The 16,788-nt window shown below is 41.0% G+C and overlaps 6 protein-coding genes across 6 annotated transcripts; 4 read left to right on the top strand and 2 right to left on the bottom strand.

Moving 5' to 3' along the window:
- Nucleotides 1–23: 23 nt before the first annotated feature.
- ATC70_012860 (uncharacterized protein) lies at nt 24–1,535 on the top strand (the record flags this gene model as incomplete). The annotated part of the gene is made up of 6 exons (XM_064832030.1): nt 24–138; nt 194–282; nt 345–478; nt 550–712; nt 774–1,451; nt 1,506–1,535. The coding sequence occupies 6 exons, from the start codon at nt 24–26 to the stop codon at nt 1,533–1,535; spliced, it is 1,209 nt and encodes a 402-aa protein (XP_064678310.1).
- A 603-nt stretch (nt 1,536–2,138) lies between these two features.
- On the bottom strand, nt 2,139–3,209 carry ATC70_012859 (uncharacterized protein; the record flags this gene model as incomplete). Its single annotated transcript, XM_064832029.1, has 1 exon — nt 2,139–3,209. The coding sequence occupies one exon, from the start codon at nt 3,207–3,209 to the stop codon at nt 2,139–2,141; it is 1,071 nt and encodes a 356-aa protein (XP_064678309.1).
- A 2,372-nt stretch (nt 3,210–5,581) lies between these two features.
- ATC70_012858 (Alanine--glyoxylate transaminase) lies at nt 5,582–6,986 on the top strand (the record flags this gene model as incomplete). Its single annotated transcript, XM_064832028.1, has 8 exons — nt 5,582–5,705; nt 5,769–5,834; nt 5,905–5,996; nt 6,048–6,329; nt 6,396–6,509; nt 6,567–6,618; nt 6,687–6,762; nt 6,821–6,986. 8 exons carry the CDS (start codon nt 5,582–5,584, stop codon nt 6,984–6,986), a joined length of 972 nt encoding a protein of 323 aa, XP_064678308.1.
- Nucleotides 6,987–7,042: 56 nt separating this feature from the next.
- On the bottom strand, nt 7,043–9,380 carry ATC70_012857 (uncharacterized protein; the record flags this gene model as incomplete). Its single annotated transcript, XM_064832027.1, has 7 exons — nt 7,043–7,533; nt 7,588–7,702; nt 7,764–8,511; nt 8,568–8,739; nt 8,824–9,018; nt 9,080–9,141; nt 9,196–9,380. The coding sequence occupies 7 exons, from the start codon at nt 9,378–9,380 to the stop codon at nt 7,043–7,045; spliced, it is 1,968 nt and encodes a 655-aa protein (XP_064678307.1).
- A 164-nt stretch (nt 9,381–9,544) lies between these two features.
- On the top strand, nt 9,545–11,466 carry ATC70_012856 (uncharacterized protein; the record flags this gene model as incomplete). Its single annotated transcript, XM_064832026.1, has 6 exons — nt 9,545–9,644; nt 9,698–9,791; nt 9,855–9,990; nt 10,056–10,406; nt 10,458–11,276; nt 11,335–11,466. The coding sequence occupies 6 exons, from the start codon at nt 9,545–9,547 to the stop codon at nt 11,464–11,466; spliced, it is 1,632 nt and encodes a 543-aa protein (XP_064678306.1).
- Nucleotides 11,467–15,193: 3,727 nt separating this feature from the next.
- Nucleotides 15,194–16,395, top strand: ATC70_012855 (uncharacterized protein; the record flags this gene model as incomplete). The annotated part of the gene is made up of 3 exons (XM_064832025.1): nt 15,194–16,140; nt 16,202–16,257; nt 16,337–16,395. The coding sequence occupies 3 exons, from the start codon at nt 15,194–15,196 to the stop codon at nt 16,393–16,395; spliced, it is 1,062 nt and encodes a 353-aa protein (XP_064678305.1).
- Between the last annotated feature and the right edge of the window lie 393 nt (nt 16,396–16,788).

Genomic DNA, 16,788 nt, shown 5'->3' with positions numbered 1-16,788 from the left:
CTTCATCTACAGTATAAACAACAATGTCTAACATGGAGATCTCTATGGCTTACCCAGCCTCTAAATTTGAGGCTGATAACACTTTGACCAACCCTGTTGTCTTGGAAAAGTATCAACTCGCTGCTGATATTGTCAATGGTACATATCCGTAATTGCTTGTCTCTCTCCTTGATGCTGATTTTATTTGATTCAGGTGTCCTTCCCGTTGTCGTTAGCAAGGTCGAAACTGGTATTTCAGTCTGTGATCTCTGTCAATTCGGTGATGACCTCTTGACCGCCTATGTAAGTTGGATCTAGTCGACTGAAATTTTATGTAGACGTTAACAGATCAAATCAACATGTAGACCGATAAGATGTACAAGAACTCTGAAAGAGGTATTGCAGTCCCTACTTGTGTCTCTGTCAATAACTTTGTTCAATACTTTTCACCTCTTGCCGAGAATGATATCAACTTGAAGCCTGGAGATGTCGTCAAGATGTAAGTGTATACACAGGAGCACCAAAAAAAAAAAGGTACAGGTGATTGACATGTGTCATGCAAATGGATAGTGAATTGGGTGTTCATGTCGATGGTTATATTGCTACTGCTGCCCATACCACCATTGTTTCTTCCAACTCTCAAGAGCCCACCACTGGTAAGGCTGCTGATGTTGTTGCTGCCACTCATTTCGCATATGAAACCGCCCTCCGCATGCTCCGTCCTGGAATCAGAGTAAGTATAAACACATCAAATCGGGATAGTGCTATGGAGTAATAACATGTGAATCCTCCAGGCCTCAGAAATCACTCGTGTCATCACTGAAATCGCTGCCTACTTCCGTTGTCAACCTGTTGAAGGTACCTTTTCTTCTCCCATGAAGCGTTTTGTTTTGCGTGCTGGTAAGGACATCGAGAACCGTTTCCTTGATGAGTTGATTGTCCAAGATTTGGAAAAGTATGATTTCGAAGTTGAGGCCAACCAAGTATATCAATTGAATATTGCTTTGACTACTGGCGATGGTACCGTCAAGAACACTGAATACAAGCCTTTCGTGTATCAAAGAGATGTTAACAAATCATACCAACTCAAGATGAAATCTGCTCGTCAAGCTTACGCTGAAGTCAATGCCAACCACACTGTTTTCCCCTTTGCCACTCGTTCTTTGTCCAGCAACGCTGCTCGTCTTGGTTTGATGTCTTTGTTAGAACATGAGCTTGTCACTGCTTACCCTGTCATGCGCACAAAGCTCAACTCTGATTTGGTTGCTCAATTCAAGGGCACTGTCATGGTTACTGCTGAAGGTCCTGTTCGTAACACTCGTGCTTTGCAATTACCCTATGTTCACTCCCAATTTTGCATACCTCAAGCTACCACTGCTGCTACTGTCTTGAGCACACCTGAAGTCAAGGAGATCAGACAAGCTAAGCCTTTGGCCAGTGTTGATGTTACATTTGGTGATCGTCGTATCCAGGTATGTGTGGTTCATTAGAGTGACGAGAAATAGAAATTAACCCTATATCAATAGAAGGAGGATGTCGAGATGGATATGGAGTAAATTAGATACACTCACTCATCTACTTGTTCACTTACAGCCCAGCAAATAACCAAACCACACATCATGCAATAACACACCATTTTATTATTTTAGAAGCAAGCCAAAAAAAAAAAGCCTCCCTTAAAAAATCAAAAATTTAGGAAGTGTATCAACTTCCTTGGACAAATCTATCCTTTTCTTTAAACTATCATGTAAATATCACAAAGGGAAAGGGGTCTATGAAGTTTTAAATAAAGTTACAAAATATTTCTTCTCCTCAAATTACGTCTTTATGATGCATTTGTGAGCCTGTACAAGCTCAATTCTCATTCTGCAAGCATGTAGTAGGATGAGTATGGGTTTGTGTACTGCAATAGAATGAATAACGTCGTTTTGAAGAGAGCAAAAACTCCGTTTATTATTAAATATTTTTATACAAAAAAGGAAGATCTTTTTTATTGAATTGACATTAATCACAGTGATTTGCAAGTTTTTTTTTTTTTTAAAGATGTAAAAGGGGCTGGTATACAAGATATAGAGAAAGCGATATGTAGTAGCTGTGATATAAGAATTTTATAGTTTACAAAGGAGGAAGAGTGATCATACAGTAGGGATGTACAAAATTTACTCGGCTTGCCAGAGAGAGTGAGCAGCTCCAGGTTGCCATGTGGGGTTGGAGGTGTGGCCTTGAAGACACATGTAGACTTGACCGTGATACTTGACTCTGTCACCAGCAGCATAGGTACCAACGGGGTTCCACTTTTTGGCATCACCTTCATCAGAGCTGTTGCTATCACGACGACGGTGGTGACGCTTTTCGCAATCCTCATCATCATCATTGTGGCGACGGCCGTGTTCTTGCTTCTTCTGGTGATCGTTCTCGTTATCATCGTTACGATGGCTGTTCTTTTGACGCTCATACTCTTCCTTTTCTTGTTGGTAACGAGCCTTTTCTTGATCAAACTCCTCACGTTCTTGCTTACGCTTTTGCTCCTCTTCTTCTCTGAGATGTTGAGCTTCTTGTTCTTGGCGCTCTTCCTCCTCTTGCTTCTCATTATGGTCGTCATAGAGCTTCTTACCGAGGAAACCAGCACCGATAGCGAGGGCACCGCCGAGAAGAGCACCACCAACAGCAACGCCAGTAGCCTTCTTCTTGGTAGACTTCATGCGAGCACAGTGACCTTCATGAACGTAACTTTGACCGCGAACGGGTTGAGAACCTTCAAAGTTGGGAGGTTGAGAGTTGGGGAAACCGATAGCAGCTAATTGCAAGTTGAGGAGACCAGCCTTCTCACCCTTGGTGTTATAGATTTCAAAGAGACCGTTCATGTTGGCACCAGGAGCGTGGACAACTTGGTTGATGGGGATGGCAGCGAAACCAATGACTTCATTGACAGTGCTCTCTTCATCAAGGACTTCAACGTAAAGATCAGACTCACCGTTCAAGGAGATGGTGAAGGTTTGGTTCCAAGTGGCGTTCTCACCAGCGTTCTTGTGGGTGAATGTCTTGAGGTAGGAATCCTTCTCATTGAAATTCAAAGAGAATTGGAGGTAAGGATCTTGCTTACCGAAAGTTTGAGCAGAGACTAATTCAGTAGCAGAGCTAACATGAATAGAGAGGGAAGCAGAAGAGTGGCTGTGAGAAGTGGAGATGGTGGTTTGGCTGTAAGAAGATGAAGATGAGTGATGGAGCATGTTAGATTATACAAAAGGTGTGTTTTGTGTGGTAGAGAGCAAATCCATTTTGATTTTCTCGAGGTATTTATATACCTTTTGCCCACTGTAACTCTTGTACAAATATCGACAGGAAGCTTTTGATCCCGATGATTACCATAATAAGCTTTAGTGCCGTTCATCATCGAGAACAAGAACAGGATGTTCTTGGAGAAGAAATTCATTTGTTCACGTGCACCCCTTTTGAAAACACCTCGCATCAGGACCCCCATCGTGTCTATTTGTTTACCAAATCAAAGGCTTGAATGCGCGTATAGTGTTATGAACACGGCTCTTTTTTCGATACTTGTATTACATGAAAACGCCCTTGGAGTTTAATGCAAATGAACCATTTGGCGTTCATGGATTAAATGAATGAAGTAATAGCTCGGGTCGATTCCCGTACCTGACGTTTTTTAGTATGCCGCTACGATTGGCGCTTGAATACGACCGCCACAGTTACATTAAGCCCATCATCCATCGCCGTAACTCACAAGAAAGGTAATTTCGCAGTTGATTAGGATAAAGCTTATTTTAAGCATTTGTTATTTTTACTATCCTCACTCTTGGGTAGAACTTTCGTAGGTTGAAACAGGTAAACAGAGCTGTCGAAATGAAAGAGTTTATTTTTAGGGTGATAGAGAGTGAGAGCACATTTTGTTATGCACACTTTGGCATTTTAACACTAGCGCATATTCATCAAGCATCAGTGAAGTCCACCAATCGATACCAAACATTTATATTACGCAACTAGCAGTTTTTGTGCAAATTCAATCTTCATTACACAGCAAACATCGCTATACCATTTATCCGCGTATGTACTAGAGGCTCTCTCTCTCTCTCTCTCTCTCTTTCTTTCTAGCTACTCTACATGGGAATTGTCTAGATTTTCGTTTGCCATACATGTTTAAACTTGGTGCTTTCCAAATCGAAACCATGAACCGACCTTTTCTTCAAATAAGAGTAGCTAAATAGTTGCACAACACAAAAAGTTTAATCGCAAATATGCATATACAAACAAAAAGGCATCGCCGTGCTATATAAAGGTGCATGATGGCGTTTCGCAACATCTCGAATAGATAGATAGAACACACTCAACACTTTGATTCTCTCAATCAAAGTGCATGCTAATTTGTCATAGTGCCAAAATGCTAGAAACTATAAAAAAGCGGACGCCATGTATTTTTGCATTTTTGTCTCCATCTTACTCTTACGCGCTTCTCGGTCAACTGCTTCGATTTGTAGCATCTTCTGAGACAAGGGCAAGTAATCCAAGAGATAGATCTTTCTCGGTAAGCAAATTGATTTCCTCGACTCGATTTATATATATTAACCTCATCTCTTTATATTTAATACAAATGTCGATGATTTGCACGAGGAAAAGCGGATATTACTTGTAGATAGATGCTCTGATAGACAACAGTTGTTCCCTTGTTTGAACACATGAAAAGGCAGCTCGATTGATTGGTTGCAAATAAGGCGAGACAGTATTAGGATGCATTAAATGCGACGGAAAGGTGAGAACGTTTGGGGGAAGAGAGGTTGCATGATTCCGAGTACCATGTACTACGTATCTTGAATAGAGTGATAGCTTTTCATACCACAAGTGCGTTATAAAATAAACTTTTTGCTTTGATTCAGGTACCGGGAATAGTCATTGATGCTGTATTATACAAAGTAAAGTGGACACCTCGAAAATAGACATCTTTTTCAGTTGATACCTACAGCATGAAATCCAAACATCTTGCATAAAAATAATTATACCATGCAAAACAGAGGGTATCCAGTATCTCGACCTTCTCGAGTAAACAAGAGGGCTGCCTTATTTGATGATCTCGAACCTGAAACCTTGTCTTTTTCCATGTACCTTCATCATCAAATTTCATACAAGTTTTGCTAATGTGTGACAAATGATAACATCTAGGCTTATGATCCCGACGATTACTAGATTCATAGTAAAGCCGTGCATGGTATAGCAGCAGCAGCAGCATGTCATGGTTTGTTTCTTTTTTCTCGTTCAAACGTATTTGCTATATATCGCATATGGTTTAGAGCAGACCATCGGAGGATAACGACATGAATGATGGAGTCTTCAAAGAAGCTATGTTACAAGACATGCAAGTTTGTTGAAAGCACAGCCAATATCCAGCAAGACGTCAGGATACATTTGGTTCCATTATGCGCTCTATTCAAGCGCGTTCATCCGTATATTGAATAAGCTTCAGTTTGACAGATGAGAGCATGAAGCATGTATCCGTGACTAGGATCCTCTGTTCTCATCTATTCGAAAGCGGAGCAAGGCTGTCAAGGGTCTCATTTCACTCTTTTCTCCCTAGCATACAACCCATTGTTTAATGAGTAAATCCAAATTCACATCGTTCTCCAACAAATTTCCTACACTTGCTGAATGGAACAAGAATTTTAGACATAGAAGCTCAACAGCACCGAGAGCGACATTGGGAAATCAAAAAATTGCAGGTATGTTTGCTTTTTTCTCGAGTTGAAATAAATTGCTCGTTCTAATCAGATTTTTCTGCATAGCTCTTGGATTCAAACAACTCAATCTGCCCAATGTAAAAGACATGACAGCAGTAGAAATATATCCAGGTATGCACACGTTGGCAGCCACAAGGAAAAAATAGCAATTTTTGTCTGACAATCTACTGCAACTGACAAGGACTCGGCGCATGGACTTCGGTGTTGAAAGAGAATGGGTTCAAACGAGTGCTTGCATTAGAGCCAGTACCTTCCTACAATAAATGGATCACTGTGAGTTGGCAGCACAGCTTTGTTTTCGATATTTGACTAATGTTTGTCTAGGGATTGAGCGAGCAATCCAATGGCGTGATTGAAGCATTGAAAAAAGATGGCTACGAATGGGAGACGTACATGGATTTGAGACAGCCAGAGTATTTGGGCCCTCTGGAAGACAAGGACTGGACACATGTGCATCCACGTATCTTATTCACAGGCACGTTGCCTAAAGGAAGTCGAGGAGAACAATTGCTGGCTCAATTTGCGACATGTATAGTGAACAAGATGGCGATGCATACGCTGGGTCGTGTTCAAATGGCATTTTGGATGCCTGATACTTTATACCAAGTAAGAGGGGGGGGGGAAGAGAGGGCAAAGACTATCGTGGAGGAAACACTCATGCTGTCCATGTAGAAATTCGTCGCGCCACCAAAGAACCATATCCGTTGTAAAATGAGTGTGATTGCCGAAGCTTGTGCGGACGTCAAGTTGGTTTGTTCAACAGAGCCAGAAGACATGTATCCTCATGTAAAGTATTGATAGCAAGTTGCATTTCCCAGTGGTGATACTCATACTATGAAATAGGGCCAATATCATTTACTTCATATAGTACCTTTTGCTGAGAGTAATATCAAATGTAAGCGCATCAAGAAAAAGGCCTGCCAAAGCCTTGATCACTCATACTGTTATTTTTTTTTTTTTTAGCTCAATGGGATGTCTTTGAGTATGTTTTGAAACATTTATTTGTCATGCAAAAGCAGCCATTAACTCACATGGTCAAGTAAGTAGTTGAAGAAAGGTGGAGCACTGGCAAGTAGTTCATTGTTGTTTTGTATTAGAACTTTGGGACCTGGCGCAGATATCATTCTTGGGCGATTATCTTTTGATCCCAACATTCTTATTGGAGAAATGACAGCTGTTCAGTTAGATGAAGTTGCCAGGAAATTCGATCAATGGCCACTTCGGCCGCGAGTCCTCTTTGAGGATGCCTCTGTATTTACCTAGACACACATTTTGTAGAAATAAAAACACGATAGATCTTTTTTTTTTTTTATTTTTATTTATAAAGCATCAAAATTAATGATGTGAAGTGCCTTTCTTCGTTCCATTTCATCCTCCTTCTTTTCCAATGCACGAAGCACCACTACCACCACAGCTAGTATGATGGAAGCACCTACCAACACGGCCAGCACCCAAGGTACATAGTCAGCAGGCTTGATGTACAATTCCACCTTCCAAGAAGAGCTGTCTTGCACATGCTCTGGTTGGTATGGCAGGAACACCAGTTGTGAATTGGGGATCACGCCCTCATAGAAAAAGTAGTTCTTTTCCTGATGACGAGACACACCAGCAAACATTTCCTCTACATAATTGTTGGTTCTACCTAACCCAAACAAGCAGTAAGGTGTTTGCAATGCCATGTAGCCGGATTGTGCTAGTTGCGAAATTTGATGCGATCTCTTGACTCCTGCTGTGTCTAGTACAGTGAATTTGAGCGAGGCACCAGGATAACTGACACCATACGCCTCCAAATCAGCAACACCGTTGGACACTATGAACTGTTTAGCATGCTTGTCTCATTCTATATACACGCATAGGTTCTTACCTAATCCCTTTAAAAAGAAGGCATCATTGAAAAAGTTGTTGATGACAAAGTTGGGCGTTCGTTTGGCATCCGAGTTCTTTTGCAGGTTTTGCAATACCAAGATATCGAGAGAACCCTATCAATCAGCAACACTGCATGAGTTTTGCAAGCTGCTTTCAGTTTCCAAGGCCACTTACATCTTCATCAATGTCGAAAAACGCTGCTTGCGTTGGATTTGACATTTTGTTGAGGATACCAGCTCCTGTTGTCACGATGGAAAAGGTGCGTCTACTCACTGACTGAGCACTGCTTGAGCATAAAGTCGTATCGCACAAGATGGACTCTAATAGCAACACGCGTTGATTTGTAGTGACCAGTAGATCAGGATATCCATCCAAATTGTAATCGCCTGTATGCACTGGCACAGGTAATTGTCCTCTAAAGTTGGCATCCTCCGTCAGAATAAACTCGTTGTCATCCAAATAGGCATCGATATCGAATACCACGTAATGTTGCGTATTTGGCTTGGTGAAATCAAAGGTAAAGTTGGGGTCTGCGACACACAAATGTTGCGCACTTCGACATGAGGTAGACGCTTGTTGCGATTTACTGCAAAGACCCATTTGCTGGTTGTAGACGACATGAATACTGCACACCTTGTTTTGGCAGACAGGGAATACAATATCAATTGATCCATCACCATCGATGTCTGCAAAACTGAGCGGCCCTGCTCCGCTCGGTAAATCTGCTTCGTGCGATAATGCGAACCCCTCATCTCTGCGATTTGTCCATATCTGTATCGATTTTGATCCACTGGATTTGGAGCACACAAACACAAGGTCTGCCAGACAATCGCCGTCCAAGTCGACAAATGCATTTGAATGAGGGTTTGCCCATGTACAGCGGTCTGTCAGTGATTTGTCAAACAGAGGCGACGCAGATGTTCTACACAGAGTCTCAGGTCAGTCAGACAAAAGCGATGGCTGATGCACTGTACTCACACATTGAATATGGTACTGGTATCGTTTGATTCATTCAATGCTTCGTTCATCCATAAGCTCAACTGCTTTGTTTCCAATGAATAGCCTAAAATATCAGTCTTCATATCGCCATTGACATCTAAAACAATAGGTAATGCATGATGTGCTGATGGCAACTTGATCGTCTCTGATTCTGCGAGTAGAGAGAGAGAGAGAGAGAGAGTGTGTGTGTGTGTTAGTGAATGATCCGCGTACTGTTGTCGCCTCACAAGCATACCAAATGTATCGTTGCCATTGCCGAGGTATATTTGCATTTTGATTTCGTTTGTAGGGTTTTTATCTGGGTTTTGCTCTCCCATCAACAGCACGTCTAGTTTTCCATCGTAGTTGTAGTCTCCAGGAACGACGTTGGTGATGATGAAACCTGGCTGTATTGTCTTGCTCTTGGTGAGTCCTCTGAATGTAAATCCCTCTGAGAGAGAGAAAAGTAAGGATTGCTTTTCATTATACTCGTATCAATTGCAAAAAGTTACCATGATTCCATAGATATATCGAAACGGAAGTCTGGTCTGAACTCAAGATAAACAAGTCTGTACTGTATAATTTAGGTCAATATCACTATAGAATGGACATTACTAAAGCAACTCACAATTTATCTCCATTGAAATCACCAAATGCAGCTACAGTGCCATCAATGCCATCAAGACCAATTGTATCTGGCTCCAGATTGTACAACTTGTTCTTTGGAAATCTCGAGCCATACTGAAATGTTTGTGCCAGCGCTGCTGTTGGCAGAATACCAGCTATCAACCAAGCTAGTGTCGATAGTTTCATGCGTAGATGCTGTAACGAAAAGAAAAAAGAAAAAGAGCCAACAACCTCTTGGCAACCTGCATTCGACTTTACATAAAGCACACATCCCAGTGACTGTCTGGCCTATGTTGCTTTATAAAAAAGACAAGAAAAAAGCTTTTCTTTTCTCTCTCTCTCCTTCAAACATGCGTATTTGCTACTATGACTTGCTCGACATTGAGCGTCAGGCAACCAGTTTAGACATCAAGAAAGCATATAGAAAACAGGCTTTGATCTGGCATCCAGGTAGGTGGATGGTATCCATTCAACATGTGGCAGGCATTGACACTGTATGTCAGATAAAAATGGTGATAGGATTCAAGAGGCAACAGACAGATTTTCGCTGATTCAAGAAGCCTATGAAGTACTATCAGATCCTCAAGAAAGAGCATGGTATATATGAGAGAAGCATTGGCTTGGTCATCACATGTCGCATCTAACCAAAATGCATCGTAGGTATGATGGACATCGAGATTCGATCTTGAGAGGCACAGATAACAAGCACAAAGACAGTAGTGCAGGCACAACTGCCGAGGATTTGATGCGTTATTTTAGTGTCTCTGAATTCAAGGGCTATGAAGATACACCAAAAGTAAGCTTGGAGGAGGCATTGCTGACGACCTTTTAGCTTACATTGTTTGCATGAATTTATAATAGGGCTTTTACAATGTGTACCGCAACCTATTCCAAAAGCTCGCCAACGAAGAAGAGGAGGCCTTCCGCAATAACCCACCAGAAAACGACGACGATGTTCATTCAGCAACGTCATACCCATCATTTGGTAATGCCTCTACACTGTTTGCTGACAATGATGGTTATTTGGGTTACGGTGCCTATGTCAGAGACTTTTACGGCGCATGGTCCAATTTCACATCTGTAAAATCTTTCATCTGGATGGATAAATGGAAGCTCTCTGATGCACCTAGTCGATATGTTCGCAGACAAATGGAAAAAGAGAATAAGAAAGCAAGAGACACAGGCAGAAAGGAATACAATGATACTGTGCGAGTATGTCTCAATACTCTTGATGATGGTCTGGGTACTGATTATGTTCAGTAGAGCCTTGCAGAGTTCGTCAGAAAGAGAGATCCTCGAGTAAAAGCTTATCTAGTAGAAGAGCAAAAGAGAAAAGAGGCCGTTGCCGCTGAACAAAAAGCACGCATGCAAAGAGAAAAGCAAGAATTGCAAGCCAAGGTTGCTGATTACCAAACACCTGAATGGGCCAAGGTGGAGGACGACATGGAGAGTGGGTTAGAGGATGACGAAGAGGAGCAAGAAGAGGAAGTCAATGAGTTCTACTGCGTCGTATGTGAGAAGGGCTACAAGAGTGAAAAGCAGTTTACCAGCCATGAAAGCAGTAAACGACATATAGACAATGTGGAGATTTTGAGACAAGAGATGCTGGCTGACGAAGAGAATTTTGATTTTGGCAATGTAACGCCTAACATAGATGATTTAGACGGCGGTATACCTGTGGATGAGGAAGACATTGCAGCACAGTTGGATGAATTAGATCTTTTACAACAACAAGAGGAGGAAGAAGAAGAGGTGATACATGTACCATCAACTATCAACAAAAAGAAAAAGAAGAAGAACAAGGCCAAGATGGCTCCCAATTGGGGTTTCGATCAAGAAGCTGTGCCTGAGGAAATGGATGAAATGTCCGTGCTGGCTGCTGCATTAGAGGATGAAAAGTCAAAAAGACGTAGTAGAAAGGGCAACAATAGAGCTAGTTCGCCTGCTCCCAATGAAGTCAACCTTGCAGACACAGAAGACACCCAAGAAAAAGAAACAGTAGTCGAAAAGGAGAGCGCAAAGACAAAGCGTGAAAAGCGCAAAGAAAAAAAGAAGCTCAAAGAGGAAAATGCAACATCAGAGGTAAGCTTTCTTTGTGCTCATAATAAACAGTATGGTTTGACCAGTTGGATTCGATTAGAATGCGTGCAATGTCTGTGGCGATCAATTTGAGACTAGAAATCAACTTTTTGGACATATCAATGAAACGGGCCATGCTTTGGCGATCCCTGGGTCTAAAGGTGGAAATAAGAAAGGAAATAAAAGACGTTGATTTCCATTTAAAAGATAAGCTTTTGTAATCTAGTGTATCTGATATATAGACAGCCTTCTACGGCGTGTGCTTGTGGATATTGGCCTTCATTTCAGAAAAAAAAAAAAAACCAAGCCCATTCGTGAAGCGAATAATGGCAATCTCTTTATAGGAAAACTTTGGATAGGTACCTGGGATGAGATGCCAAACAGCAACGCGCACTGGCTGATGAATACCAGTGCAAGTTTTCCAACAAAGAGCGCCAGACATACTGCATGGTAAAAGCGTGATCTGCGCCTTTTATTTCATTTGCTTTTCCTTGATGTCTGATTTGTTTAGCTACAAAGCCAAAATACTAAAGACTTTCATTTACATTGCGTCTTTTGTATATAACCACAAGCAACTGTATAAAACACAGCCAAATTGGACGGTTTTCAAGCCTTCATATCTTGATATGCAGACCTTTCAGAGCCGCCGGAATGACCTCAAACCAAGTGTACTCGAGTAGTAGTAACTTTTTGGCATCTTTTGCTCAACTTTTTGAAGACCCAAAAAACATGGCCAAGAGTTGACCGAAAAGCAGGAGGTATCCCTCCTGGTTTTTGACAAAAAATCAAACGACCGCATTTTTCACCTTGACAATCAAGACTTTTACTACGGTACATATTAACTCAAACTGTTTCTCTCGATCCAAAGCAACTTCTGAAATTACTTTTATGAGGCTTTCATATGCAAACTCTCGACATTTTCGCCATAAGCGTCATTTCATATTTTCAAGGAGTCTTCAATAAGTTTATCCAAAACACCTCTTTTTATTTAGCACCATTGGAAGCGCCTTGTTGGAAAGTATTCCAAAAATGCATTAGGACGCACGGGCTGATTATCACAGTTTCTATAGTCAAATCTTACAAAATAGGGTAAAGAAGTCGAAAATAGACAAAAACTGTCCAATCTTGAAAAGAGAAAAAGCGTTCTGAGTTTGAATTGATTTTAGTGGCTGCTGTTGCCTGCTGACCAAAATGCCTTTTTGATGATGACAGTGATGATTAGGATGCTGATGAAGCGAGATCATGAATTTAAAAGGACCATCGCTTAGCCTCAATGCTTTTTTTTTTTTTGCTTTTATTTGGAATTTTCATATCTGAGGATGCCAGTCAACTTGGTTCACCGTCAAAATATACGTAATCGCAACTTCCTCACCATGATTTGCAGTATTCCAACACTACTAGCCAATCTATCTCCTCACTACGCTCAATGTCGGCGTCGTCCTGTGGGCTCTCGCCAAAGACATTTTAAATCAATAATGAAATTTTGGTATATTGAGTAGATTTTAAACAATTTATTATTAGTAAAAGAAAGGTTCTATTATTAGGGCCACCAGGGGGGGAGGGGGGGGGGAGAAGGCATCCTTTTTGCTTACACAGATATCAAACGAAGCCTATTATTGAGACAATGTGGAAAGAAAATTCAATTTTATGCAACATTTGTACATCACAATCGCCATTTTCTGATAATAGAATTGCCATATCATTCACTGCTGCTGATGCTCTTAATAAGATGGCGACATAAAGCTGGCCATAAGTAAGTGCAGGACTTGTGTAAGATCTACAGCGATTTTTTTTTTTTTTTGAGATATCGTCATTTCAAAAGGCACCTTTATAAGGCAAAACTCCCAAAAAAAGTATTTGCGTTAGGCAAGTGTCCCTTTAATTCCATGATTTCCATTTAATCAGCATCACAATCATCATTGTCATCAACAGAAAGACATTTAGGTCAGTCAGCAGCAATGCCGCTGCCAAAATTGATTCAAACGCAGCTTAATTTTTTCTGTTCAAGATTGGACAGATACTGTCTTTTTTCGACTCCTTTACTCTATTTTGTAAGATTTGACTATAGAAACTGTGATAATCAGCCCGTGCGTCCTAATACATTCTTGAAGTACTTTTCAAGGCGCTTCCAACGGTGTTAATTGTAATAGATGCTTCAACTGAAATTATTGAGCAATCTAATACATATGAAATGAGGTTATTAGCGAAAATAGCCATATTTTGCATATGAAAGCCTCATAAAAGTAATTTCAGAAGTTGCTTTGGATCGAGAGAAACAGTTTGAGTTAATATGTACCGTAGTAAAAGTCTTGATTGTCAAGGTGAAAAATGCGGTCGTTTGATTTTTTGTCAAAAACCATGAGGGATACCTTCTGCTTTTCGGTCAACTCTTGGCCATGTTTTTTGGGTCTTCAAAAAGTTGAGCAAAAGATGCCAAAAAGTTACTACTACTCGAGTACACTTGGTTTGAGGTCATTCCGGCGGCTCAGAAAGGTCTGCATATCAAGATATGAAGGCTTGAAAACCGTCCAATTTGGCTGTGCTTTGCTTTATAAGAACTTTTATTTACACGGCATGAATCACATCTTTGGTAGCTGAAGTCTTCTGGAAGGGCAGTTCTGCAGCCTATGTAATTTCTCATTTGAACAGGAGGCATATTGATTTCGGTAAAGCTGATTCATGAAAATTCTGATGCGATATGTTGCTGGTAAGCCTATTGACAATGGAAATGAAAACCCACATTTGCTGCTTAGATACTATGGTTTTGCATATTCACTTCTCTACAAGCAAGCCCTCGTATAGATCAATGCTATCAAATGCTGGATTGGATGTTTAGTTGTCATAGGTTTGCATCTTTGCGTCGCTGCGATCAAGCCCTCATATAGATCAATGTTACCAAGTGTTGGGTTAGATGCGTTATGTTCTCTTCCCAAACCTCCTCCCCGTTGCCGGCTTTGCCGATGGTTTTATTCACCTTGTACGGTACACAATTTAAGATTTTGAAAGGATATGATTTGTTTGTCTACTCTTTTTTTTTGAGTGTTTTACAGCATATATAGTGAAGATGGCATGTAGGCAGTATGCATTTCAATGATTTACTTCTTGGAAGAGACTATTGCCACTGTCTGAAAAGCTATTTCGGTATGCGATGAGGGGATTTTTAAAACTTGTATTAGAATGTTCATTGAGAATGATGGCTGTAATCTAGTCGGCAGATTTTGAGTACGTCTATCTTCATCAACAGTTAACTCCAATCTCATTTGAAGGTTGAGTTAAATGCGAGTGTCCTTGTTGTCTTCTTGTTTACTCAGGATATCAAGAGCGTGCTTTTAAGTGCGAATAGAAATGTCTTTCGAGCCTTGCCTACTGCTCAATAGTATTTGAGTATATTCTGTGATACGATAGCATGGTCTGACAATGACCATTCGGTACCAGATTGTGTGTGTGTGTGTGTGGCGACATGACATCGATCACTTGTGGATCAGTCTGCGCTAGGCAGTGCAGTCTAACTAAATTGTTCAGTCTGACATATGATATTCAATGTGAGGTCTAGTTGCGTCAAACCTGTCTGAATCTTATGCTGGTTCAGGTGGTCTTGTGATGGACGGTCAGCAGGAAAGAAGGGCCTTCTCTCTCGAGTCGCACAGCCAGCTCAAAACTTACCATGTCTCTTGATTTTCAACACTGTATTTTAGGTATACCATGTATAGCATTGTGAAAAGTTAACCCGAGTACGTGTGTCTTGTTTACCTGTTACTGATCAAAATCATTGTTATTGTTATGAAGAACAAAGGATTTTTTTGTCTTTTCTCCTTTTTCTCTCCCTCTTCTTGTTCTATTTTCCCACTTTATTCTCTTTACATACATAGATAATAAGCTTCCCTCAACCCCTTGAATTATATATATATATATATATATAAATGGACTCTTCTTCAAATACCACTTGTTCTCAATACGATCAAAGACACAGTAGACCTAGCACATCTAAAAAGGAATCATCGCATACACGCCATCAGTACAACATGAAGCCTATTCATCATCGACGAAAAAAAGAGTACGTTGAGCAACAAGAGGAGCAACCACCATCTCAACATACGGCATCATCAACAACAACACCACCACCACCACCACCACCAGCAGCAGATCCTGATCTATCAGCTGACACACATCGGTATTTTGCAGAGGCCCGATCCACACCGATCATGTATTCGACTTGCTCACTGCACTCGTCTACATCCACATCCTCCGCTTCCTCATTGGAATACAACAATGCTGGGGTAAAGATGACCAACAGCAATGGCCACCAAAAAGCAGATGATAATCGGTCTTTATGCTCTGCGCATTCATTCACAGCTGCACAACAGCAACAGATGGAGTATTTGAACAACCGACCTGGATCTTCCATGACAACCACGCATAGCTCAACAAGGAATCAAACCTTCTATTTTGGCACACCGCTTCCACCACAAAAACAGCAGCCTTATCAATACCATGATCCCACATGGTATTGCGGCGATGAATCCAATACGCCGCCATGGCAAACACCTGTCACCCTCTCTCAATCACAACAGCCAAGCGCCAGTGGTAGTAAAAGCGCATTCCTCACAAGGAAAAAAGACATGTTCCTACAGTCCAATGCCAACCATCGCCGTCGACTCAGTGAGGGCGGGACCAGCATCAAAAGCGCTTTCAGTACGGGACGCCAAACCATTAAATCTTGGCGACAGAAAAGAATCAACCTCATGATGAAACAACATCAGTTGCCTGATTTTGAGACAAAGGCATTCTGTGAGGTTTGCGAAAAGTACATTCAAACACGAATAAGGTATCGAAATGGATCCATGGTGTGGCTCATGTCATTTATTCTGTAAGTCCAGAGCTGTGATTTTTGCATTGATTCAAGAGATGAACAATGAATGTGTATCTAGACTCCTATGCACCGTTGTCTTATTTTGGGTTCCATTTTACGTCAAGTATTTCAAAGGTAACATAGATACAAACTCAATGGAAGCAACATGTACCACTTTGCAGTTTCATCTCAATGTCTTGTATATGTTTACCAGATGTTGCTCACTTTTGTCCTGGCTGCGGGAAGCAATTAGGCGTATCCTATCGCTTGTAACACACGGAATATATCGAGGATTTGAATATGGCTGGTAAATAAAAGAGCAATGCACAAGTATGTGTGCTGCTAGAGTGTCCTTTTTAGTGTTTGCGTCTTATCTCTCTTTTACCATTGTCATACCCCAGCAACGGATATTTATATATATATATAATGCTCGAGAGAAGAAGGGGGGGGTATATGTATATAAATTGCAGAGAACCAGCACACGAGCATCTAATGTAAGTGCTTTATTGGAATATATTTTCAGCACGTGTAAAATAGACTGAACAAGGGGGGTTTATTTTTTAAGGTTATGAAGAGATCGTCGCCTGTTTCTTCTGGTGTGTTGTTGGGATTTGGCTTACATTTGGGTTCACATCAACATGAGAGACCTATTTACAGCTTTTTTTT

This window comes from Mucor velutinosus, assembly GCF_035048745.1.
Source record: "Mucor velutinosus strain NIH1002 chromosome Unknown tig00001569, whole genome shotgun sequence".
Classification (NCBI taxonomy): Eukaryota; Fungi; Mucoromycota; class Mucoromycetes; order Mucorales; family Mucoraceae; genus Mucor; species Mucor velutinosus.
The sequence above is the reverse complement of the archived record's forward strand: the minus strand, read 5'-3'. Positions and strand labels throughout refer to the sequence as shown.